We start from the raw sequence: 27,147 nt of genomic DNA, 5'->3' as shown, positions 1-27,147 counted from the left end.
AGCTCTGCAGACAGCCATGAAAGCAGTGGCTATTTTAAGCCACAAATCACTTTCTGTCACTCCAAAGAAATAATATCCTCCACTTTCACAATCTGTGCAGAAGCTCTAGGTTTACCTTTTAATAACACAGGACTAAGAGGAAGGCAGACCTCTTCCTTTCCTGTGCACAGATTATCTGTTTCAAGTGTCATTAAACTGCACTTTTGTCACTTAAGTGGTTGAAGTTGCTATAACTTTGCCCCACCCTATCCACTGGGCTGTGCTTGCCTGTATTTGTTCTCTTGCCCAACCTCAGGTGTGTTAGGGTGCAGCAAGGAATTGCAAAAGAAGGTAATCCATTTACCAGTCCTGCCTTTGAGCGTTTTTGTTGTGACTTGTGTTACAAAAGGAGAATGTGTGAGAACTGAACTAATTGGTCAATCCTGGAACTAAATGTCAGTTAATTTGGTTTTGTTCTAAAATATATATTTCTGATTTAATATTTAAACCAAGTGTGTCGTGTTGTGCAACCGCTGGACTCTGACTAGCACAGTGGTTTACTCTGTTTAACACTTCAGTGTCCATCCGCACGTAATTGTGTAACTGTGTGCAAAGTCAGAGCAGTGACCCAGGGGGGTCTGTTGTGGAGTCCTCGCCATGGTAATCAGTGGGATTACCCCCCGTCTTCATATTAACCCCGCGTTTAAGGTCGCTATTTGTAGCAACACATCAGATTTGTACAAGGATGGCGCTCTAACACCGCCGTCGCTGCTCCTGGAGCTGCTGTTGTTGGCTACCGGGTATGACGCGCAGACACATGCATTCTGCTCTCCCATCACGGTCCAGCTTTGCCTCGACAACACACAGCGTATCATCCCTCCAGCCCTCTGGAGATCTGACATCACCTCACATCTTTAATGCTCCGACAAGGAACGAACGCGTGGCCGGAGCATCACTCAAAGGGCGTGGCACCTTGTGAAAAATGTCTATGAAGTCTGAAAGCCAATAACACGCATAAGGATTCTTTTCTCTTTTTTTTTTTTTTGCCTTTCTTCCAGCTGACAGGTCTCCATGTATACAGTGGTAAGTGTTGTCATTGACCTGGCGGGGGAGCCAGATACTATTGATTTCGCATCGCTTTCATTTGCCTCGTTCGCTTATTGTTACGGGTCATTTGGAGTTGGTGGATCAAGTGTGCGTCCTCACACCTAACGTGCCCATATTTATGCACCTTGACCCGCGATGGTGAGGCGGGGAGGGGATGGGTTGTGAACGTTTTAATTGCTTAGCTGTGTTTCTCATACATTTAAAGACAAGCATTGTTCTTTCCACCCTTATCCCCATTTTTCTTTTGTCTCACAGAGCTCCAGTTCGGGCAATCCTTCCCTACACTGCTCCATGTCTTCCTCGGCGGATTTTTCGGACGAGGATGAGTACAGTCTTAAATCTGGATCGGCGTCTCCCGCACCCGGAGACACTTTACCCTGGAACCTGCCGAGACATGAGCGGTCCAAGAGGAAAATCCAGGGAGGATCCGTGCTGGATCCGGCGGAGAGAGCTGTGCTCAGGATCGCAGGTGAGGGGGAGTCTCCTTAATATGGAGTTATTAGATAGCAATGTGCAGTAAGGACAAAAACCGTCTTGGGATATGTTACAATCCCCACATATGATGTATTTAGAGGAAAAAAAATGACAGACCTCCTTAAGTTTATTATTTTCTCGTGAGCTCAGGTTTATTTGGGGACAAGCTTGTCTGTAGTGACGTGGATCTGTGGCACATGTGATGGTATTTTGGTCTACCTGTTTTCTGCTTTTAGACTGATGCTTTAAACCCAACCAACAAAAATTTGATTGTCTAGTGTAGTTTTAACATTTGTCCCTTGTTATTAACCAAAAAGTAAAAAATTATAATAATAATAATAATTTTTTAAAATGTATTTGCTGATATGCACAGTCACAGTACACGTTTATTGGCGCCGAAGTGGGTAATTAAAGCTTTTTATCCCCCTGCCATGGGCTGGCAGTTTCTTCACACTTGATAAGTTGATCGGAAAACTTGTTTTATAGCACGTAAGCATTTTATAATGATACTTTGACTCTAATTAACGCCGTAAAATACGAGAAATAGCGTTTCAGATACAGATTGTCATGCGTGACGCGTTCAATGAAAGCTGGGTATCCGTAGATTTAATGTAGAGCTTATGTCGGCGACAAAGATAAATATACGATTTCAAACGTTTTGTTTGGGCCAAATCAGCCAAAACCGCTCGGACACGCGATAGCTACACGGTCTCTATTTGGAGAGGCTGACAAGAATAGGCGTTTATTTTTGCGCACTCTAAAAAAACGAGAAGTTAGCATGATTCAGCCCAGTTTTAAAATCCTACTGAGATGAGGTCCTTCCGGTTTAATGAAAATCACTCGCGATAAGATTTTGAAATGGCTTTAATTTATCCTTAAAGCCAGTATTGATTTAAGTGACATGCTAAAAAAATGAACCTTAGGTTGTTTTTTCCAGTGTAGCCTGTACGACAGTCATTCCTATCAATCTGGTGAAGTCCGGAGAGGAAGTGTCGCCTATTGGTCGGAGCGCAGACAAGGGAGGGTTGTAGGGCGTTTCCTTTCGTACAACAACACCGCCGATTACACTCTGAATCCACACACATACACACGCACGCACACACTCACTCGTGCTGTGTCCCTGTCCGTCGCTGGTGAATGTCCAGTTTGGGAAGCCCGGGTTATGGCTCAGTACGCACCGCCGGCTTATGCGCTTTCGGACGAACAGGAATACCTCCAAGCTTATGAGGATGTATTGGAAAAATACAAAGGTAGGAGAGTCAGTGTTGAATGGATATGTGTCAGCTTTAGGGCGAAGAAGAAATTGCCTGATTGCTGCTTGACAGTTCAACAAATGTCAGCCTGCTCCCCCCGTTCTCTCTCTCTGGTGACTGGCTGGTGTTCGTGTCTTTATCACTGCTGTGGAAAAAGTGGGAATATTTCCTGCATGACATCACATTTAGGTTGATTTTGAATAGTCCAAACAAAGGGTTTTTGTCATCATAGTTGTTCACTAAATAGGAGGCTTATTAATTATTTTATTTAGCTGTTATATTAAAAACATTAGTCTTGAAATATGTTTAGGAAAAACTCTGATTGCAAGCGTCAAGGTCCAAGTGGATAAAACAAGTCTTCAGTATGAGCAAATCATATTTTCAAAATGTAAATTATTATTATTATTGTATGTTTAAAATGATCTCGCTTACAGGAATGAAATTCAAATGTCTGGTGCTTCAGACCTGGCAGGACAATGACATAGCAGGCTACGCGTCAGCTCTCATCAGTAGCTTTCTGGCTGCTCCTTTTGGATCTATCTCATTAAATAGAACAAATCCATCACACATAAAGGGCTAACTTCATTCAGCATATATGCGACGGCTAGATCTTGACATCTCATAATCATGCATTCTCGTAGCAGGCCTCTGGAGATCCGGTAGGGCAAAATTCAAACAGACAGTCATGCTTTCAACTCTTGTATTTCCTGTTCATTGAATCTGAAGCATCAGAACAACATGTAACTATTACTATGCCCTGTTGTACCAGATAGTTGTTGCGAGTATGTTCTCTCAGCTGTTGAGTATTTTAGCCAGCAGGCACAGTCAGCTGTGGTATAAGGCTTAAACGCCCCGACTGCACTCTAATGGGATCATATGATGTAGCATCATTAGGAATCTGTGGCTGGTGTCTTCCGGCAGAAGAGCTGCAATAAGACAACAAGCAGACTTATTTTTGAGTGTTCTTTTGCCATCACAGCTAGTCTGTGATCCGCTTTAGATGTTATAAACTGATTTTAGGGAAAACGTTAACTCTGCATCAACAGTTGCATGAAATATGAACTTATCAAGGAAGGGTAAGGTGCTTCTTTTCTGTTTTCCTCATCATTTTAAGAAACTATTTTGCATCAGTCTGAAGCATTGTCGTTGCAGAATAATGCTTATATGTTACTGTTTAACCAGTTTATCACTATGTCAAGAAAAATGAAATAGGTTTAGTGTCCTTGTTTTGGACTTATTGATATTATTCTGCACAGAATTGTTTGGACAGACAGACCCTGGTTAAAACAACAAACTTTGACGGTTAAAGTAAAAAGATTTTCAGTATTCATTTACCAGAGTCTGTTAAAGAAAGCAGAAACACATTACTTATGAGCTGAAGTGATTCTTTACAAAGTTCTGGATTGTTTGCATCTGCAGTTTTACACAACAGGAGCAGTTTGATGAAATTACTGGATTGAGTTGCCTTAATAAGTCGTGTTTATAAGCGGATGATATCCATATGGAAAAGAAATAGAAAAAACTTATAAAAGACTTGCATCAGATGTGGCCTACTTCATATAGTGAATCATATAAGGCTTATATGATTTACTCATGAAAGTGGCCACTTTCATATATTGTTTTAGTAAGTATCCAAAACATAGAAGTTTCATTTATATAATTTTTCTAGGGATCTTATATCTGTTTTCACTCTTGTATGCTTTTCAAACAAGTTTCACACAAGACAGATACAAACTTTATAAGATTTATATATATCTTTTCCATATGGGTAATGCTGATAAATCTCTTTAAATCAATCCTGTGCAACCTTTTGTTCATTAAGTATGTTGTTTTCTTCAGAGCTGAGACATTTTTCCATTGGACGTTGTCTAAAAATCGCTTTATTTTTTATTTATTTCCAGTTGATACGATCACAGCCTGAAGCGTCTCTCCATGTGATGGCCAGAGTATCAAAGAGTCGCTTTTTCATAGCAAATTCATCAACAGTAACTAAGCAAACACAGACCAGTAAACAGAAAAGCCAGTGAGCAGGCTAAGAGACAGATTTTTGTTTGTTTTGTTTTCATTTTTACCTGTTGAAATTCAGGCACACTAGGCCTCCGTGATGTCAGGAAACATTTCGGTGTGCGATAACATTTCTCAGTAGTGCAGTGATGACAAGATTTGTGACAAGTAAAGAAATAATGAAGTGTGCATGTTAAGTATACACTTCTATACTGTGCCTTCAGCTTTAAGACTTAACCATGAATACTCTGCGCTCACTGAATAAAGCTATTAGATAAATTATGTCAAACATGTTATTAGTGAAAATAGAATAGTGGTGCAGTTTTGATGCTCCTTGTCAGCTTAGGGCTTTCTATGTGGAGTTTGCATGTCCTCCCTTTGTTTCTGTAGGTTTTCAGTGGATGCTCTGCCTTCCTCCCACTGTCCAAACATGCTTGTTAAGATAATTGGTGATTGGTGTGTATTATCTGCGATGGACTGGTGCTCTGTACTCTGCCTCTTGCCCTATGACAACTCTGATAGGCTCCTGCAACCTCTAAGAAGATAAGCAGTTAAAAAAAATGGATGGGTAGATAATGCTGCACTGGGTCACTACTGAGTGTGAATGCTTTGTTCAGTAAATAATAACTTTTATAATTGTTTGGTATCAGTTATGTATTTATCACTCATGCTTATAATGCAAACACAAGGAACGTATACGTTTATTATGCTGATTATTGTCCTTACACTTTTGGCTTTAATATATTATATTACCTTCTGTACACTTTACCATTGAAGAGTTAAATCAATTTACAAACATACTGTGGTTCTGAGCTAATGTGAGTTCATAGGTCTTAGAATTGCCACAATTGCCATCAAATGAGGGCAAGTATGTTGCTGTTATTATACCTGATGTAGGAATGTGGCACTAATTAGGTACTTGCACTAATAATACGTTAAACAGAGCGACTGCTTTGGGTTGAACTGAAATTCAATGCAGGGTACACATACAAAAGACTGTAAACTCGAGGAATGAGTTAAAGACATGTTTTTTAGAAACATGCAGTGCTTAATGGCACTGGGCAGTGGCTGTATGGGATCACACTGTTCTAGCAGAGCCTGCTTGGTAGGCTGTCAGGATGAAGGGGCCACTGGGTTTCTTAACAGCTGATGATCCTTCGAAATCAGGAAAGATTTAATGGATTAACCATTTGGTGGTTCAGTCAGCTTTTCTTGCAGTTCATTTTGTTCTTAAGAAGTTTGATGGCCTGGATGGTTTTATTACATTGGAGGAACAATGTAATAATTGAAATAAGAACCCCACATGCACATGTTTTGCCTGCTGATAAAGGAGAATCTTGCTGGAAATGTTTATTTAACCAGTAAACCTTACAGTACACATACATTTTTGTTTGCAGATTTTAATAAAGCACATTACACAAAATCCTCCAATTTTGTAATAAATTTTCAAGAAGATGTGTACTGTAAACAGCTAGGTACTAAAAATGTGTGTTATTTGCAAGTACTCATACAAAGCACTGAACCAGTCTTTAGGATGCCTGTTCTGTTTTTTATTAGGGTGTGGTCTGCCAGTGTGTCTGTCAGATTTCTCTCTGTGAGTCTCTGTGCTCTTCATTATGACTTGCAGGACTATTGCAGATACTTAAAAATATCTTCGTATGATTTAAGCTAACCCCTTTTAATATTTTTATTGCCTTGTTTTATCACACACAGAGGCAAGTGAGAGCTTTGCATGTTTTGCACAGTCACTGCCTTTGTCCACCCTCCTGGGCTGTGCAGCCCAACCCCTTTGCTCTATGTCGACAGCCCACTCATCACATTCAAATGGCCTAGTGGCCCACACACAAAGCAGGCTGGCTGTATGGAGACAGTCTGCTACCGTACAAAAGATACTTTGTTTTAATGGAAGCAAGATACAAGTTGCAGACACATGTTCATGTGCCATGGTGATTAAGGTGATACTCCTGAAATTCATTTATTTATAGGAATTTATTTAAAGGAAGAAAATGAGGTTTGTCCTGCCATATTATGCATCTGATAGCTGCAGATTCATTTGCTCATGACAGAAAAATTACATTAGATTTCTGGATCAGTTTCTGATTTCAGCTTTATCATCTTTTTCTTTTTTTTCCCCGCGTCCTGTTCGGCATTGTTGTCTTGAATTGTTGTCCGAAGGCCAAAAAATGCCAAACAGATGTACTTTCACAAGTGAAGCCTTACGGTTTTCACTATAATTGTCCACTTGATAGTCATATTTTATTAGAACTTAACTAGTTTTTTATTATTTTGGATTATTACAACCATAACGGACGAGACTGGGGAGCGGAAAAGGGGAAAAAAAGGAAAGAGAAGTTGGGAAGAAAGTTAACAAAAGGAGAAGAAGGGAAAATAGAGGACATGAAAAGGGATAAAGAAAGAAAAACACTGCTTCAACAGCTGTTGAGAAAAAAAAGCAGAGCAACCACAGCAACAACCAATATATGCATAAAAAACAATGTTACTGGAAAACACACAGTAATAGTACAAGATTTTTTAGAGGCAGCAGCAGCCCAAGATAGTGTGTTTGTCAATACCTGCGTGAACACCTGTGTGAACACTTTTATGTACACCTGTTTGTGTGAGTGCGCTTGTGTTCGTAATGTTTCTCCATGTAAGTGGGTAGCTGAGGACCTGAAGCAGACATGAAGGAGACCTGGGCTCCAGACATCCTCAGGCCCCCCAGAGCACGAGAGCTTCAGTAGGACCACCGCAGGTACTACCGCGGCCCCGACTCAGAGAAGAGCAGAGGAGAGACCCAGCATCCATGTTGCAGAAGCACCAGATGGCTTCAGTGGTGCACTGGAAGCCAGCTATCCCAGAGCAGACCGAGCTCTGGGCCCAGAGACCAGAGACCCAAGGGCACCCCAGCCCCTAGCAGAGGCTCAGCCCCTAGCCCCTAGCAGAGGCTCACTCCCAAGGCCCACCAAGTGGCCCTTGGGAGTGAGCCAGTACACACCAGAGCACCCAGCCCCAGACCCCGAGAAGTACTAATGCACCAGTCCATGGGGACACCAGCCACTGGCAAGGAATGTAGCTTGGGAAAATAGGCCCCATACCTGGGGGAGCCTGAGATGTTCTAAGAGAGAGGGAGAGTCTAAGATGTGACCTGACACCAGACAAACAAGCATACACAGACACAAGCACTCACACACACCCAACATGAAGGCACACAGAAATGGACGACATACACACACTCACACTCTCCATACCCTCAGAGTGCTCTCAGTTTCGTTTTGCAGGTTTTGCCAAGATGCATTCCTAGATCATACTGCTTCTTATCTACAGTCAGTAATCAAATGCCTGATCATTTTCTTGCTATTGGCCAGTACATTTTGTTTACAGCAAGTGCTAAAGCATGATGTTGTTCTTGCTGCGAGGTCCTTCACGGATCTAATCAATAAATCTCATTTCAAAAAAACATAACAACTCTTAAAACACTTCTTTACTATTCCCTTGTCTTCAGCGACAGAATTGCAACTTACTATTTTTGTCATATCTATCTATCTATCTATCTATCTATCTATCTATCTATCTATCTATCTATCTATCTATCTATCTATCTATCTATCTATCTATCTATCTATCTATCTATCTATCTATCTATCTATCTATCTATCTATCTATCTATCTATCTATCTATCTATCTGTAATATGGCTTTACTGCAGTCCAGTGTCGTTGCATTAAAACAAATCTGTGCCTGAGTGCAATACATGCTCTCTGTTGTATTTATATGCTGTCATGGTGATGAGACCAGCATGACTGAACCTCATTCCACAGGCCCGCTTAGCTCCGCTTACATGAGATCATCTTGTGAGTCTCTGTGTCCCACCCCTGACTCATGCTCTGGAGCCTTTCCTCTCCCGCTCCAGCAGCAACACCCTTCTCTCCCAAATGCAGCCGTTGCTGGGAAGCAGTGCCACAGTGGCGCAGTGGCAAGAGGAAGCAGGTTTCCTTGCTCCATGTTTTAAAGTGGAACAGCCATTAAATGAGTTGTTCCATTACTTTTTGGTTTGCCTTCACATCACGAAACCTGCTGGTTAAAAACCATTTCAATACTCTTGTGATTATCCTTATACCTTGTGTAACTGGTGAAAATGAAAACATTATGAATTCATATTAGATTTCGCTATTGCTATGCTCACTTGTAAGAAATTAATGTAGCATATAAGCTTCGCAATAATGGCAAATTAGTGGAAAAACCTGAATGAGTGCACGGGGATACCTGCTTTTGTACAGCGTGAAGGGAATCATTGTTTTGACTGAAAGTGGAATGGTGCTAATCATATCTTATTATTCCTTATGAGGAAGTATCTGTGGGAAAAAAAGGCAGAGTTATTTAGTAAGGACCACTGAACCACCTTATAGATACCATTGAATATTCTGTCTCTTTTAATATTGTAAGAACAAATCTAGATAATTATTAGCTTTGTGTATCTTATACAGTTGAACTATGCATCCATCCATCCATCCATCCATCCACCCATTCTCTTCTGCTTATCCAATTTAGGGTTGAAGGAGGGGTTAAAACTATCCCAGATACCATATGGTGAAGGGCAGGGTATACCCAGGACAGGTTGCCAGTCTGTCAAAGGGTTAACACAGAGAAGCAGACAACTATTTGCACTCACATTGACACCTATCAACAGTTTAGAATCACCAGTTAACCTAACCCCAGTAACTACATGACTTTGGACTCTGAGAGGAAGCCCGAGTACCTGGAGAGAAACTGGGAGGGAAACTAGGACAAAATAATTCAGAATGATGGAAAAATGTGGCTTTGTTTAATTTTGTTTTATTCTTATGGTCTGTAAAACAGTGTGAATTGTGAATCGGTGTTTCTTTAATTTCAAAAAAGAAAAAGAATCAGTTGTTGATGTTGAGTGGTCATTGTTTTACAACAGTGGAGAGCAGCAAAATTTGAGTGCAATCTGAGTGACGTCTCAATTAGGACGTTGGCAAACGTTGTGTCGGGCAAACCTGGCCAACAAAGTTATGAGATGGGCTTGATGTGTGTTATGACAAGTGTTTTGTGGGCTACATATAGAGTGAACCTGTGGCTGATTCACCTTGAGTCAATGGTCTTAGTCAAGGCCAAATATGGCGCACAGAAATCTACAGATATGGGCCACATTTGAGCCAAATATTCATTGGTGTCATGGTCCAATAAGGCAGGTGCAGCTGCTGAAGAAATGGAAGCTATTGGATTGTTTGCAGCTGTGTGTGTTTGAGCGTGTGTGAGTGTGTGTTTTCAAGCAAGTGCCGTAAGTCTGTATTTATGTGCCATTAGCTATCATTAATGGCTCTCTGTTTCCTCTGCTGGACTTTGCTGAGTACCTGAGTAGTTACAGCTCATGTCTGTGGGTAAGCTGCCAGCTTCATCTTTATGCTCCATTTGTATTTCATCAAGGGTCAGTTCACCCATGGGTGTAGCAGGGCGCATCATTATTACACCAGAAATGGTGAGGATAGTCATTAATTATTATTTTCTGTCTGTGTATCCAGCTAAAATTGCAGCTACTGCACGTTTTCAGAAAGTGATGGCTCTTTTAATTTAAGGATATGCAGCATTGGTTCATGCTGTCCCGTTTTTAATGTAGAGCCTGCACTTTCTCAGCAGCAGTTGTAGGAAAGGAGTCATAAACAAATTAATATTATGGTTTCTTCTTTACTTTAGTCTCCAAAAAAGCAAAGACTGACTGAACAGGCTGCTCTGAAGGCTTGGCAACCTGTTCCAGTCACATACCTCTGTCTTTGCCCTACCCTACTGGCTACAATATTTCACTTACAAAGAATGGGAAAAATGCACCTTCCGGTATCTCCCCCTCTATGATGTTTTTCTGTCTTTGTTTACACCAGGAACAATGATGTCAGCGTGCCTATTAAAACACACACTGATTGCAGCTGATCATATTGAACTGAGCCACCAGTCGTCCTCTGTTGTGATTCAGCTTATATAAACCTCCAATTTATAGTTTGACAGGCATATGCTGTTGAATAATAGAATCAGTAATATTAGGTTGCTGTAAGTTGCAAGAGATTTGATGTTTAAGGGCTGACAGTCTCTCGGTCCTATCACTATTTTTTTTTCTGATTTGATTGACTGTGGTATGTGTCACGTGTCTCTTACATAGCTCCATCACCATCACATTAACATTTCATTTTAGTTTGGATTATGAGTTATGGCCCTCAAAGCTATATAGGGCTGCCACGATTTGTCGACTAGTCACGATTACGTCGACTATCAAAATCGTCGACGACTGATTTAATAGTCGACGTGTCGTTTGAAGCTTTGTAAGATCGCAAAAGACGCAGGAATAATAGCAGGATTTAAGAGTGTAATAACGGACTGAAACAGAAGATGGCAGCACAGCATGTACAAGGATGCCAGCTGCCGTTAAACCCCGAAGAAGAAGAAGCAGCTGTGTCCCAGAATTCATAGCGCGGCCCAGCTTAGTTTCCAACAATGGCGGTAGCTAGTTAGTTTTAATATTACTCTTATTATTCTTTCTGGGTCACAAAATAAACGTTTAACATATTTTCAGGCGAGAATGTAGCTGTGTAAACCTCAAATATCTGCTCAGTTTATCAGGACACCACATATTTTCAAAAGCGCTCCGACGTTTTCGGAGACGTCTGTTACCCACTAGCTCGATAGCTAGCCGGGGGCTAGGTCGCTAGCGCCGTGAGAACACCGGACTCCCGGCAAATTGTTTTCAAACCCACCGCCGTCTTTCGCGACTCAGGTTAAATATATATGAGTCACTTAGATAAATTAAAAATGTTATTGTTTGGCTTTTTTTTTAGTATTTTATTTGTTCCTGAGTAAATCGGTTTGGCTGAGATTAAAGTTATAGTTTTTACACAGCTGAATAAACGTCAAGCAGACAGCTGATTATCAGAAGTGTGAGATGCTGGAGAATATACTCCGGTGTCCTGTTATATTTTAGATAGCAAGGAGTTTATTAAACTTTACCGAAACAATCTGCAAATTTCATTAAAATTGAATAAACTATCATCTTGTCTTTATTTTTAGTTAGCACCTTAAAAGCTTAAAGCTGTAAGCTAATGATAGTTATATAAGAGCAGATGCTGCTGGTGCAATAAGCTGTAGTTTTATGTCCAGTGGATGATGATCTGATTAGTCGACTAATCGCATAAATAATCGGTGACTAGTCGACTATCAAAATAATCGTTTTTGGCAGCCCTAAAGCTATACCAGCTTAGCCGTAGACTGTGTTTATCACTAATTAGGAAATGCGATTATGCTATTTAGGGCAATATGCTAAGATAGCAAATATGGTATGTATTTGGTAAACATTCTGACTCGCCATTGTCTTTATGTACATGTGCGCTTCAGAAGCATAATGTTAGTAGAAGAAAAGGCAGTTGAAGTAGTAGTTTAGACTGTTTTTCCTCTACTTGATCTATTTTTTGGTAAGAAAAAAGAATTAAAATAATTAGCAAAACATCCAAAATAAGAAACTGAAAATGCAGTTAAAGTATCAAATAATCATAAGTAGCCACGTTTTGCATCTCCATATAGATTTTTTGGGGGGTAGAAAAATAGCTCAAAAATGTCTCTTTCGATAGCAAAGGTTGCCGACCTTCGATTGACAAAAACCAGGGGTCACCAGCATGTTGGTGTTTTGCTCAAAGCGCCACTCTTCTAATGTGCAGCCTCACAAAGCCACAGCTGTAGGCCACGAGTGTGCACTCTTGCTTCGAAACATAATAAGCGTTTAAATAATAAACACCATAATTATGATGTAGAGTGATATAATAAATAGATTTATTTCAACATTTTCAAAAGGAACACGCAAAGACTGAACAGGTTTTGTCCTGATGGAGCATTTAGTGAAAGGTTTATTTTTTTTTAATTTTTTTAATGTATGTTAGTGTATGAGCAGGATCACCACTGTGTGGAGGAGGGGCTTATTATTTGAATTATTTGAGGGTTTTTTTTAAATGACCAGAGTCACTATTAAATAAAGGTGCAATGGGTTACCTTGTACTCTAAATAAAGCACACAGGCCTTTGCTTACTGAAGTGGCTGCAGCATAAGAGCTGTGAAAGGAGGCCGTTGAGCAAGAACGTTCAGTGCGTCCTCGTCAGTGGGTTGAAGGTTGAGTGCTCTTGAGTTTAGGCTTTATGCTTGTTTTTATTTCCTTCACATATGAGAGCAAAGGGATTACATAGGGTGGACTGTGATTGGTAGAGCTTTCTTTGCTCCTCTCAGAATGTGAGGATATTTTAGGCATTGTGACATAACAAAATACCAAAGGGTGTCCCTGTCCTTCTCTGCCAGATGTTCTCAGGAAAACTGAAATTCATCTGTTTGTGTTTCTGCTTCTGTTTAAACAGAATGATGAAATTACAAATTGAACAGCCAGTCAAAGGGTAGGCTGTACTACTGCTGGGTTGATTTTTCATTTTCTGAAAGTCAGTTGAAAGCAAATTAGAATCTGAATTGTTTATTTGGGTACAAAATCAGTTTCATGTGTTGAATATGTAGTTTTGAATATGCAAATTCGATGCTGGAGAACATATCATAGGATTTGATCCGTTTTGTTTTGCGCTACATCAATCAGATTCCAAAATCAAAGGATACAAACTTATGCAACTTTAATCTCTGTTCAAATAAATACATTCACTTCTATTACAAGGACGATTTCGCTTCACTCATCTTTGCGTGGCAGAAAATGAAGGATGTCACCTGAGTGGCACAGATTATGTAGCCTGCAGTTGCAGGGGCAGCATGGTTTAGGGTTGTAGCTATTTATAGCCATGCACATGTGCTTTGCTGAGGTCTACAAATAAGTGTCTCAGGCTGACCGTTCGAATGCTGTGGGTGGACTCTTGGCTTGCACTCGGCATGGACTGCAGACCGAGTGCACACAGGCCTCACAACAGTGTTATGCTCATCATCTAGTTTTATACAAGACTGGCTGCTGTGGCTAATGATTCACAGCACTGCTGTTTGCTGTCATTGTTAAAAGAAACTATTCACTTGAATATGTTCACACACTGCGATGTAAGACTGTGCAGTAAACAACACCTTAATTACTACCAGTTTGACTTCCTGCCTCGGTGTAAATTTGCTCATCGGAAGAAGGTTTTGATAAATGCATTCTGTAGACATCGCCTGAGGTTGTAGACGTTAGGATGGTGGTTTGTCGGGTCGGGCTTTCTACAACTTGTGATTCTTCAAACATCAACCGTTTAAAGTCAGAGGTCACAATCCAGTTATCCGGTTCCCAGACTTTTGGTGGAGGTGAATCATCTACCAAAGTGAGAACATTTAAACAGACACGTACAAGCAATCACACGCTGTAAGTTTAATTACTTTGCAAAGGTTTCCGAACATCATACATTTACTACCTCAAGTATTGAGTTATTAATTAGTTCATATGATGTTTTCCTCACTTTCTTACTTATTTATTGACAGTATCATAGTTTTTGGCATCATTCAGATAACTGCTAAAATGAACTGCATGGATGTTGTGTGTCACTGATGTAACCGAATGGGGTTGAGCCAGTATATTAAAGAGATTTCATCTACATACTCAAATGATATACTAATTCAGTATTTCAGTAATAAATAACACATGTTTTAGTCATAACTGAAATGCTGTATCAGTATCTACATGTTGACTTGTGACAGATGGGCGATGTGTCCAGGGTGCACCCTCCCGATCACCCTGTGACAGCTGGAACAGGCTCCCACAAACCTGAACTGGATAAGTGGAAGAAAGTAGATGGCTCAAATGCACGTTTGCACAGCATTGTTTTAGCACAATAAGGCCTCAGCCACACAGGCCAAGAGCATGGCCAGCAACCTTCTGGGAAAAATGTGTATTGCTGGACCGGTTGGTGAGCAGCTGCTGGCTGTCAGTGGGTCACAAAGTCACAGTGTGTGCTAGCAATCGCTAGCAGGGGTCACTTTGACCGTGTGCAAGCACTCGGCAACCAATCTTCTCAAACGACCTGTGGTTGTCAGGGGTGTCATTGGCCTGTCTCTACGCCTGTGTCACTGGAACCTTAAATGTGGCACCGCATATAAGATGAAACAAAAGTCCAAGCAGTGCAATCATAGAATTTATTAACTGTAATAAGTAAGTGTGCGATAAGGCTGATAAAGTTTTATATCATGACGAAACGTTTGTATAAACACATTAGGTCTGACTTTAGTTTAGAGGGGCTGAGATTGAGTACTTGCTGTTTAATATCTGATCTTCACTGATTTCATAGACAAATAATATATCACTAGAATTATAAGGCATAGTTTTCAGGCTGCACTTATAGAGCACTTTTATTCTTGTTAAGTCCTCAAGAGGGCACCATACCACTAAACTCACTTTAATAATATTTAGGAAGCTTATTTACAGAAATGACTTGCTTTGTAGCACATAATAATATGCTAAACTGTTCATTATCTATTTATACTGTATTTAAACATGAATGGCAGCAATAATGTCAACCTGATTGCCATGCTGTGACATTTATTGATATGAGTGTATTGACTGTGCGCTATCAGTAATCTGTGAAGTATGTGAAATCATGTGCTCTAAGGTTATCTGTTACTGACTGTGATTGAAAGCTGGTTGATGACACTTCTTTCAGCTCCTGACCTCTGCTCTGAGCTGGAGAGTTTCCTGGAAAACTTGCCCAGTCAATCTATATTAATGAGCTTTTCAGGAGAGGTTTATGCATTATGCAGCAGAGAGCTTAGACATGGGCATTACGCAGCAAATTGGTGTCCTGCTGCAGAGTGCACTGCTTTATTTCTGTGTGATTCAGCTGCACGACGGAGTCACGGGGACATTCACATCAGCAATGACACAGCAGTGCTGCTGGGAAGGGGTTTCACTGCATCACTCTTGCTTTTCCTTTCAGTTTGCTTCTCCTGATTAGTTTTGTTGCACTGTATCTTTTTTTTTTAATTCAGTCTTTGAGCTTTGTGCAGATTATCAAAAAAATAATAGTTGTCAGTCCAACCCACTTTTGAATTCTCAGCTGCTTTTAATCATGCACTATTTTTAGATGAGCTAAATGTACAAATCTGCAGAGAATACAGTCACAGAGCTCTGAAGGCGCCCTGTTCTGTAAATGCATGTTTCGAGCTTCATTATAAACCTGAAGGACTCTTTCCCTTCACATGCAAAGCTGCTATATCATTGAAAAGGGAGCTTATATACTGTGTGGGCATCTTTCAGACTCTGTGACTCCACAGAGAATATGCTGTCCTTTATAAACTTAGGTAGATACAGAGTGGCTCAGTTCTTGTTAGAAACTAATGCTTTCAAAATGCAGGATTACAATATTACAAACAAATATTATAGTTATGTATATAGCCATGCATTGCAATACAGTGTGTTGGATGTAAGTATGCAAGTTTCTGAAGCATCATTTGTCACTACAAGAGCACTTTCATTTTTTGTCTTATATAACTGTGATGTTCAGTATGATAAGAAAACAGATGAAGGACTTCAACTAAAAACTGTTATTATTCATGTTGCGTAATAGGAGGTTTTGGCCGTTCTTTGACTTAAAGTGTTCTCAGTTGTTTTTCCTGGAGTAAACATTTTAAGTCTTGGCGGCAGTTGAACAATAGAAAGATGATTATTTTTGCACTCTTGAAAATTGGGGCTCACAGTTGATAATGTTTATATTGCACAAGATGCATCTGATATGTGAAATAGTTAAGTGAAACATGATGTCATGAGAAAGTGTGATACATGGTTTAAAGAAACTAGTTCTTTGTTAATAGTCAGCTAACAAGGAGCAATTTCTCCGTTTTCCTTTTTTCCATGAAGCACACTGACTTTCTTATATGATTTTTGAGCGCTGCTGCAAGATAAACAGTGAACCACATGGAAACCAAAATTAGCAAGCCGCCATGGAAAACCTGACAGGACTCGTTCTGGAAGTTTGACGAGAGAGGGAGTCACAGCTAGAGCCCTAGAGGGTGGTTGGCAAGCAGGCGAGAAGAGGGAGACCGTTGCTGCTGCCTCTTCTTCAGTCACTTATCCGCATGGCATCTGTGTACCTGGATCGCGATCCTCTCGACAGCCCTCAGGAAGGGGTGCAGACAATGAAGTACCGCCTAATGACAGAGAGGGAACGTAGGGAGCACTTGGTAGCGCTAATGTGCTGCATGGGTTAGTGTTCGTCTTACTGGTTTTTGTCATTTCCTTAAAAAGATTAGTCATGCCTGTACTTGCTTCTTACTAACTGCAGGTAAAATGTCCTTACGCAAAACTTATTTTGCAAGCCTAATCTTCCACGCTGAAGATTAGTAAAGACAGGAGGTTATCTGTGTTGTTCGTCTGCAGTAAGAGCTTCAGGCTTCCACAGTGTTGCTGGAATGAATGTGATCTGGCCGACAGATGGTGTAGTCATGTTATTGATTGAGCATGTGAGTTTTTTTCTGTTCAATGAGGATAAGTTGCTGGAAGCTGGAAGATGTGGAATCAGGGGAAATGAGTCATAGCTGTGGTGACAGGGTTGATTCTGGTTTGCCTCTGCCAGTGAATGGACGTCCAACTCAAAGAAAAATATGATGAAAAATATTAAACAAGTCACTGTTTAGAAAAGAGTGTAGTTTTTCTCAGTCGTTATTATGTTACTGAAAAACATATTTTAAAACTTAACTTGATTTCATTTTTTAGTTTTCTTGTTTTTTTCTCCTTTAATTGCATCCATTTGTTTCCTGGTTCCACCTATATGCCATTTTCTGCAAGAAGTCTGGCTGCTATGGTGACGCAAAACAAAAAAACACTGTCATACAGTTATTTCTGTCTCTTTAGAGACACTGGGGCATATTTTCTCTACTTACTTTTCAACATGATTTTCATCAAAGCTGTAAATCCACAAACTAATATTACAGAGTGACTTACTGGCACAGGAAATATATTATTTTATTTGAAACACTTACAGCACATTTTAGATGCCCGTCTGTGGGGAAAAACAACCACCTTTACCTTCATACATACATTGGGGAAGATTTTATTTCACACTTTGCATAATGTCCTGTTGCTACTTTAAACACAAAGCATCCCAAAAGGTTATGTAGAATAGGTATGCATAGCAGGATTAAGCTTCTTTAGTGGTGGCATTTACAAAAAGGGGTGTATGTTGCCAAAACACCGAATCTAAAGAAAGTGTTTTTTTTCTCTGCAGATGAAAGAGACAGAGTGCAAAAGAAGACATTTACAAAATGGATAAACCAGCATCTGGTGAAGGTAAGAATCATTGCTGATTTATGAGTGCTTCTTTTGAACTTCTAAATTATTTTTTAATATCCCAATTTCTGTGTCCATGGCGTTTATAGATTCAGTCTGAATGCTTGCTAGTGTTCCAACATTTTTTCTCCACAGCAGCTTGAAAAACCATTTTCATGTTCTTCATTATTTATTGGCTAAGTAATATGACTTTCCCTGTTAGGTCTTAACACGTTAACATTCCTCCTCAGCTGTTATTAAAGCTTATTAAAAGTCATTTAGAAGGACATGCTCTGCTGCACTGTTGCAGCAAATGATTGCCTTTTGTTGACTCAGGAATTTGAAATGCTTACTGTGGCGTTTTAATCTGTGTGGATTTAATGAAACACTTTAGCAGACAGACAGACAAGCACCGGCACGTCTCGTCTAATATGTCTTTGTAATAAAAGAATCTGGGCGCAATTTACAGTGTTGTCTTTATGAGGTTCTTGCATAAGTGGTACATTAATCACCAAAGTCTCAATTATGTCCAGTATGTAATGCGAGTTATAAATATGTAGTTCAGTTACATTTTTTTCATTTGCTTCAGTTTAAATAAAGTCCCTAAAAAGAAAAGAAAACATAATGAAGCAGAGAAAAAAGTGAGCTGCTCATTAGTTCTGATTAGTTCCTAATCCTATGCTCCTGTGAGTAGGACGTCTTTATCTGTCTGTATTAAAACTGAATAAATGCCAATACGACAAACATTTTGAAGCAAAAATAAATGTCCGGCTTTGTTCTGTGCAGCCACTTAATCAGTTTGCAACTCTTTGCATTAGCTTCCCGAATGAGGAGCGTTTTTAATCCATTCGTAGTCAAATGTGGTGTCTTGCAAAAATAAATTCAATGAACAAAGCAAAATATAAAAAAGCATTTTGACTTTATATTATATATATATATATAGACATGCATGCATCTGATTGCTATTAAGATTGTGATATTTCTGGTCTTGGAAGGATGGCTTGCACTGAAATGCACCTATATGCCTAAATTCATTAAGTTTCTGCCATGTGATTGGCTAGATATTTGAGTTAACCATCACTTGAACAGGTATACCTATTAAAGTGTCTGGTTAATCTGTATATGAAATAAGCGTATTTTGTGCTTTTCATGCAATTATCAGCAAATACGAGGATAAACTTGGAATAAAGAACTGATTTCTTAAAATCAGTCCTCTATGGGCCTCCTGTTATCAGTGACTGGTTATGACTTATGGATGGTTGGTTACATGTGAGGTTAAGCAGAAATGTTTTATTATTTTCAAAAGTAAAAAAAGGGTGAACGAGAAGAATCTACTAGTTCCTACCTTGAGGAAATGCTTGCTACAGCTTGCATCAACACACCATGTAAACTTTACCACAATCTTGGCAGAAGAAATAAGGAAATAATGTCTTCTGTCTGTACATGACACATCAATAAATCTATAGATAGTAATACCATCAGAAACGTTTTACCCCTAGTTGTTTCAACTTGACTTAATGGTTTTACTGTAATATTTACATTGTATTCTCTGATCCACCGACAGATTTCGGGCCACTTTAAGTTATTGTAATGTCTGTGTGAGCAGGCCTCAGATGTGGTCCCGGAGAATTCAGAGGTGCTGAATAATAGTCGGGGACCTGCTTTGCTGATCCAGTAACATAAGGGTACAGGACTATTTTGGCTCTACAGCTGTGGCCACTATCTGCGATAACAGTGCTGGAAGCCCTGTGTGAAAGCAGGTCATCGGGCAGCAGGGTGATTTCAGAGGCGCGGTATTTAGGGCAGGAAGGAGAAATTGGCCTGCTGTAAGGAGGAAGCATCAAACTGGATTTGCAAAGTGCCTTTCGCAGGTGTTAAGATGAGGTGTCACAGTGATATCCTGCTACAACTCAACAGATTCAGCGTGTTTTAAGAATGTGATCTAAAACAAGTTTTCCCAAAATTAGACCTTAAATGAAACCAATTTAAGTGATCGACACATGGAAGCATCAACAAAAACAATGACTGCCATGCCAACTTTATGAATGTGATAGACCTTCATTGTTTGTGAGATCTGTTCTTAAAATGTTTTTAAAACTACATTAAAAAAAAAAGAGTCTGGTATTAATATGATGCATGCAGTTAGTTTACAGTGTCGTTTCTTCCCTGTTTGTGTAGGTACGAAAGCATATAAATGATCTTTATGAAGACTTACGAGATGGACATAACCTGATCTCGCTGTTGGAGGTTTTGTCTGGAGATACACTGGTGAGTTCATGTTTTTCTGTTACTCTAGTCATAAACACTGACAGTGTTTTGGTACTTGTGGATCCAGTTGAATTCTTAGCCTGAGGAGTTTCCTATGAGACCAGTCTTACAAACCCATTCAGATTCTCATTTGACTTTAATAAACAGAGTGCGAGAACTGTTCTTTTCCCCATGGGGCACTATGTCATACCATCTCATAACTGATGCACTGGCCCTTCCCTCTTCTTACTCACATGGCTTATTGTGGGAGGGAGGGATTCTTGGGAGAAAACCATCCAATCACTTTTTGTATCCACCAAAACCCACTCATCAAAATCCCACTTTTAATGAATTTTCCTCTCTGTCTTCTCTGTGACATCAATGCAACTTCCTCATGTGGTCATTCTTTTAATTTTTTGAGCTGTTCTACTCAGTCTAAGATGAATGTGAGCAGTAGAGTATGTCTTTTGTTTTTTACATTCACATTTTGTTACTTGTTTATTTGTGATAGTAGTAGCAGTATTACTTCTCAAGTTGTGCCAAGCTCATGTGGGATTTGATATAACATTTAAGTAGTCTGTCATTCAGAAATGTAAACTCTAAATCAGCTCTGTGGTTGCCCACTGTGGTTTCTGACACATTAATTGGGGCACTTAACAAACTTGCTAACAAGCTTTTTCGCCCTCTAACTCCTGAGGCTGCTTTTAAAACAAGTGATATAAAATGTTGCATCACAGCTCAGAGGATTAATCACTTTACTTTCAATGCTTCACTCAAAACAACTAAAAAACAGTCTCTACCCTCATGAGCACGAAGCAATAATTTAGAGTAAAATGCATGTGAAATAAATAAAATTCAAGGTTCATTTATGAAAACAATTAATTATTAAAGAGGATACACTTGGTTTAAACTGATGTATGCTAAACACGTCAATTTAATTTGACAATATGCATTAAATTAAATATTTTTTATTTGACTTTATATATACGATGTAAAATCTTTTTAAGTGGGCAGAATTGCATTGAAAAAATATAAACAGTTAAAGTCAAAGCATTGGGATTTCTTTAGCAACACTTTGCTGAAGCCACTTTCTGTCATGCAAAACCTGGAATGACCAGGAAGTGAAACTGAGATAGATTTTTTTTCCCAACATCACCAGTCACATTTTTTTTTTAAATTTCTGTTTCTGACCAGCATTTTAAAATATGTTAATCTGCAGTATCGAGTAGTCGTACTGTGAAAATGTATACTCAAACAAAACTGAAAGTAAAAACTATGTAGCTGCAATGCTTTGCTCCTGAAGTACTGCATGTTTTCAGTATTGAAGTATTTCATTCATCTGTTAACCTGTTAATCCTTTATTTACCCGAAGTACGTTCAGATATTTTTTGTGCATACTGTAGTACATGTCAGTGTTAATATGTTGCTAGTCTGTATATTTAGACTGCATGTAGTCCCATGCAAGGAATCCCAGCAGTTATTCCCCATTAGTATGACTAACTTTCATCCTCCTGCATATCTGTTTTCTGTTTACATCCCACTTTCCTCCTCCTCTGTTCTCCACTCTTTGACTTGTTTCTGTCCACTGTCTAATTTCCTTATGATTTGGCCGCTGTGTGTGTCCATGTCTTCCTCTTCTTCCCCATGTGTTGCCTTTTCGATGATAAGCCAAGGGAGCGTGATTTTCTGAAGACTTTGCGGTTGGTGAGTGGGACAGACGCATGCGCAGTTGAGCAGCATGGAGACACGGTGGATGATGATAAGGGGGTACGTGTGGCTTGCCCTCCCACCCCCTTTAGTAACAAACTAATTCAGGGCGTGCTGTGACCAGTTAACAGAAGCACAGACACAATCCCACTATAGGATTTGTGCTTACTGTAGTCTAAAATACTTGCTTTAGCAGGGACGAATTTTACAACTTGGCCATTTTATTTTTCCTTCTATGAAGCACTTTGTTTCATAGTCACCTTTTTTCATGAGCACATTATAAAATTTCTTTCATATTAGAATGTGATACCGATGGCACAGAAAAAATGTGCCCTTGATCCAAAGACCCAGGCTTTTTAATTTTCAGTTTTTGTTCCTGTTAAAAAAAGACAGAGCGATTTGGCTCACTGATCTTGCAAAATCATTAAAAAGATTCAATAAAATATGACAGAAGCTGTCCATGAAGCTTGGGTCTTTATACTCATTTCACTAGCTTTGCGCATCATTAGTCATACAGTCAAAACTCTTCAGTCTTGCGTGATGATCTGGACATTTTTCATATGCTGCTTTTGAGAAGAAGGCTTCAAAAGGGGAACTGAGTACCATTCACTACCCAAATGGGGTTTATATTTATGGTGTCATTTCATCGTTACTAAACAAAATAAGGTAGCTGAATGCAGTGCAAGTCTTTAGCTGCTGCTGCATCCTGGCTTGAATGCATTTTCCATTTCATGACCTCATTCAGTGGCCCCTGACTATTCACAAGCATCTGCCGCAAGTGATCATATTATGCAACTTTCTGTGATGATTTGAAGACAGACATGCAAATAATATTGATTTATTCAGGTCATAGGAAGCGTGATTTGTTATGACATGTTCAGGTGGTAATGGTGGAAAATGTTCTAAGATGGTACGTGATATGTAGCATATCTTCTTTAGGGAGATGGCCACTGTTGTTGTGCAAAGAGCTTTTGTGTGTTTGCTCTTTTATGTCATCTTACCAGAATAGTGGGTAAGAACCTTAGACGCATGTCCTGTTTCCTCCATGTCATTTGTATTGTTTTAAAATGTGTCCTTTAACATTGAGAAGATCCTGATTTGCACACATGGCTCCCTTTCCCTTTTTATGTCCACAGCCTCGGGAAAGAGGGAGGATGCGCTTCCACAGACTCCAGAATGTACAGATAGCGCTGGACTATTTAAAGAGGCGGCAGGTAAGGAATAGTGACTGGAGTAATTTCACCAATATTGCCACACACTCTTTAAATTATACACCATCAGCTTGACTATTGGAAATCAGCTTGCATACAAAGCTGAAAAAACAGCTGAAAGTTTCCATAAAAAGTAGCTGTAATTTTTATACTTTGATTTGGTAATGAATTAGAGTTAGATCCAAATGTTTTTGGCCAATTATGCTTTTATTTTGGTCATTTGACCTCTGTATTCCACCACAGTGAATTTTAAATAAAACAGTTAATATCTGATATAAATGCAGGCTTTCAGCTTCAATTCAGGGGGTATTACAAAAGTACTGCATTAACTGTTTAGGAAAGCAGTTTTTATGGACAACCCCCCATTTTCAGAGGCTCATAATTAATTGTTTAGTGGTTAGACATGTTCTCTCATTATTCCAGATAAAGCATTAATTCCAGATTTTGAGCTGGAGCTTTGCAGCTGCTCACTCTAAATCTCGATAGGAGTCCCGTGGAGGCCGTCATTTGGCTGAAAACCCAAAATGAGCCAACTAGAGAGATATCTAAGATTTTAGGAGTGGCCAAGTCAATAATCTGGTACCTTCTTAGAAAGGAATGGACTGACCTGCTCAGAACCAACAAAAGGTCTGCACAGAAGACAACAAAAGTAGAATATAACACAAATCTTTATTTGTTTATGAAAATCAGCTTCTTAATATCTAACCCTGTCGAGCCCACATTCTTGAGGAGGTAGGTGTATCATTACCAGAATTTGCATTCAAGAGACCCTTTCATAAATAGAAATACAGTGGGTTTGCAACAAAGTGGAAGCCACTGGGTGCTCTCAAGAAACAAGAAGGGCAGATTAGAAACAGCCAGAGCCACAAGTAAAACCAAGATAAATTTTTACCAGCGTGATGGGAAGAGAAAAGTATGGAGAAGGAGAGAAATGGCCTTGGAGCATTTCACCTCATCTATCAAACATGATATAGAATATATCATCGGATGGGAGTCTATGACTGCCACTGGAACTGGGTCACTAGTGCTTATTGATGCTGTGACTGCTGATAGATGTAGTAGGAAGAACTGTGTACAGAAATGTACTTTCTGCTCAGATTCAGACAAATGCTACAAAACTGACAGACAGAGCTTCACAGTACAAATGGTTAATGACCCAAAGCACACTACCAAACCAAACCAGGCTCTCTCAAGGAAAAAGAAATGGCATATTCTTTAATGACAAATGAGTCACCTGATCTCACCCCAAGAGAGCATAATTTTCAGATGTGAGACCCAAAAGGAAGCAGCAGCTGAATGTTGCTGCAGTAATGGCCTAGCAGAGCACCTCATAGGAGGAAACAGCCTTTGGTGACATCTATGGGTTTTAGACTTCAGACAGTCATTGACTACAAAGGATTTTCATTCAGCTACTAAAAACAGCCCTTGCAATGCTTTGTTAAACCCCTTGAATTAAAACTGAATGTCTGCATTTCAGTTACATTGTCATTTGATTACAATTTGATTAATGTGCAGTAAAATTGTTGTGTTGGTGTACAGAGGCAACATTAATTAACTGTCTCATGCCCTCAAGAACCTATGGATTTAAGTACACATAAAGGCTTACAAATGGTTTACACAAATATATCAGTTCATGTTTAGGGGTAGCTATCTGTTTGTTTATACAGCAAAAAAGCTGATATCTGGGTTCAAGCAGGTTCTCAGACACTGCCACCATCAGACACAGCTGGATTCATGGCATTTTTCTGTTTCCTTACAAAAAATTCATGAAACATGAACAGTAATAGCAGCATTTAAGGAGCGCTGACTGCAAATCCCAACAGTGGGATTTCAGAGAGCTTTGATTGCATCCCCCTCCCCCACCATGCTCAGGATGAGAAGATGAAGGCAGCCTGGTTGAGCCACAGCCAGATGTGACGTAAGGCTCGAGACAAAGGATTCATAGATTGCAACAAATGAGTTGTCCTATTGTTTTGCTTCAGTACATACCAGACACATGATGCAACTTCTGTAGTCATAGCATGTAAACTGTCCAAGCTGAACTTTGATTGATTACAGCTGTTACAGATGATCTGATGGGCAGTGGATGAGTTCCTTATTAAATGCTATAATATCTAACCGTGGTCAGACTATTTTCGTTTTTTAGTAGTTTCCTGCTTTATTTGAAGGGGGTGTTTAAAAAGTGCACTTTTTTCATTATATTATGTTATAAAACGTTTAATTACTACAAAACATTAACGAGTTCCCCTCAGTGCCACACTGTGATTATGGTAACGATCTTCCCTAGCACAATACAATGGCGACTGTGCCCTCTTGTGGTGGTTGTGGAATGACAGGCATAATATGGAAGAGGAAAACTCATTGTTAGTGCTTAAAGGTGAATATATATAAAAAAAGAAGAAGCAGGCTATGACTACTTAAATAAGTCTGCATGTGCTAAATTTGCATTTCCTTCTACCAGGTCAAACTTGTAAATATAAGAAATGATGACATCACAGACGGCAACCCAAAACTGACGCTGGGATTGATCTGGACCATAATTCTGCACTTTCAGGTCAGTCTTGCACTCCAGTTATTTTTGTCACCCTCATGCTTTTAATTGCCAAGTAATTAAGATCTTTGCATCCTCTGCTTTTGAATGTCTTGTGTTGGGCTAAATGAGGTCAGATGTTTTAAAATTAGTTAACGACATTACTTGGGTGTTTCTGTTTTTAACCACAAGGTGTCAAAGTTGTGCAGCATTTGTTATGCTGAGTTTAGTGAAGGACATTATTTATGTTTTCAGTGTTGCCATAGCACCATAGCACCATAGGGGTCCAGTTTAGCTTTCCTATTAAATTTGTATGATTAACTTGCTGGATTGCCCAATAGTACAAGAGTTTAATGAATTTTCTAAAGGCTAAAGTGAAGGAGACTGCTACATTTTCATAAGCACCCCTACTGGCCAAAGCCATGCCTCTAATAAAAAACTGACAGATCCCTTTAAAAAGTAAAGTGTAGAGACAACGGGTCAGAACCTACAGACACCCAGTCTGTACTTTTATAATACTGAAGAGGTGTTACTGGTACAGAAGACGAAGAAAACGTGTATTTTAATGCCTGCAGAAGCTAACAGCTTAAAATGTTTTCAAGAGTTATAAACGCAGTAACACAAAAAGAATCAACTATTAACTTCATCTAACCTTGGACTGTCTTATTCTGCTGGATAAAAAGGCGCAACAGTTTGTGGTGACATAGGTCCTTGTTACCGTGGTTAGTTTTGATAAGTAACTTAGCGACTTTTGACTTGTGAAAAAGTACTTCGTAACTGTTGTTGTAAGAAAATAACAAACTACATTCGCTGTTTCATGCAAACGTGTGGGAAAAGCAGCATGAACATTTAGAAAAGCCTGATGCTTTGAAGGATTTATCTGTCTAGTCTGATGTAAAAACACAGCATCCTGTACATGAATTTAAGCCATGTAAAGTGGAGACTGTAGGTGTGTGTGGGTATGTTATTTGTTGGAAGGCTGTTTGCTTGATATAAACATCAGCCTTATTATGATTCCTGAGGAACATACTTAAGGACACTACAAAAATATCCAAAAATGTTTACAAGTTAGACGAAAAATAACCGCTTATTGATTTCATATATATTTATTACTTTAGCCATTTTTTCTTGATGCCTTTTAAGTTTCTTGAAACCCCTCTCTGGATTTCATGGTGGTCATATCCACTGCGATGAAAGCATCTGCCATCACAAGGCCCGTCTTCCACTGTTGGGATGCACCAAAGAGAAACTGTGTCCCCTCTCAGGCCCTGGAAAATCATCCTGTTGGGCATATACACTGGAAGTTCATCGCTGTCACATTTGGTAGATGAATTGCTGTAGCCAAAGGGTGACCCAAGCACCTTTCTAACTTCTT

At 39.5% G+C, this 27,147-nt stretch overlaps 1 protein-coding gene across 3 annotated transcripts in view; it reads left to right on the top strand.

The window, feature by feature from the left end:
* The first annotated feature begins 994 nt into the window (after window positions 1-994).
* Window positions 995-27,147, top strand: part of dst (dystonin) — a 98,427-nt gene continuing 72,274 nt past the window's right edge. The window contains exons 1-7 of one of the 3 annotated variants that reach the window (XM_085368751.1): window positions 995-1,062; window positions 1,342-1,555; window positions 18,037-18,098; window positions 20,256-20,345; window positions 21,993-22,091; window positions 23,168-23,245; window positions 25,704-25,796. In XM_085368751.1, coding sequence (XP_085224877.1) covers window positions 1,051-1,062; window positions 1,342-1,555; window positions 18,037-18,098; window positions 20,256-20,345; window positions 21,993-22,091; window positions 23,168-23,245; window positions 25,704-25,796 — 648 coding nt within the window. In that variant the 5' untranslated portion in view covers window positions 995-1,050. Of the gene's footprint in view, window positions 1,063-1,341; window positions 1,556-2,648; window positions 2,811-18,036; window positions 18,099-20,255; window positions 20,346-21,992; window positions 22,092-23,167; window positions 23,246-25,703; window positions 25,797-27,147 lie in introns of those variants that run through there. The other 2 variants (XM_085368750.1, XM_085368752.1) reach the window with 2 other exon arrangements.

This window comes from Diplotaxodon limnothrissa, linkage group LG13, assembly GCF_057381915.1.
Source record: "Diplotaxodon limnothrissa isolate DT_005_m linkage group LG13, D_limnothrissa_male_GT1.1, whole genome shotgun sequence".
NCBI lineage: Eukaryota > Metazoa > Chordata > Actinopteri > Cichliformes > Cichlidae > Diplotaxodon > Diplotaxodon limnothrissa.
This window is presented reverse-complemented; position numbering and strand designations above follow the sequence as displayed.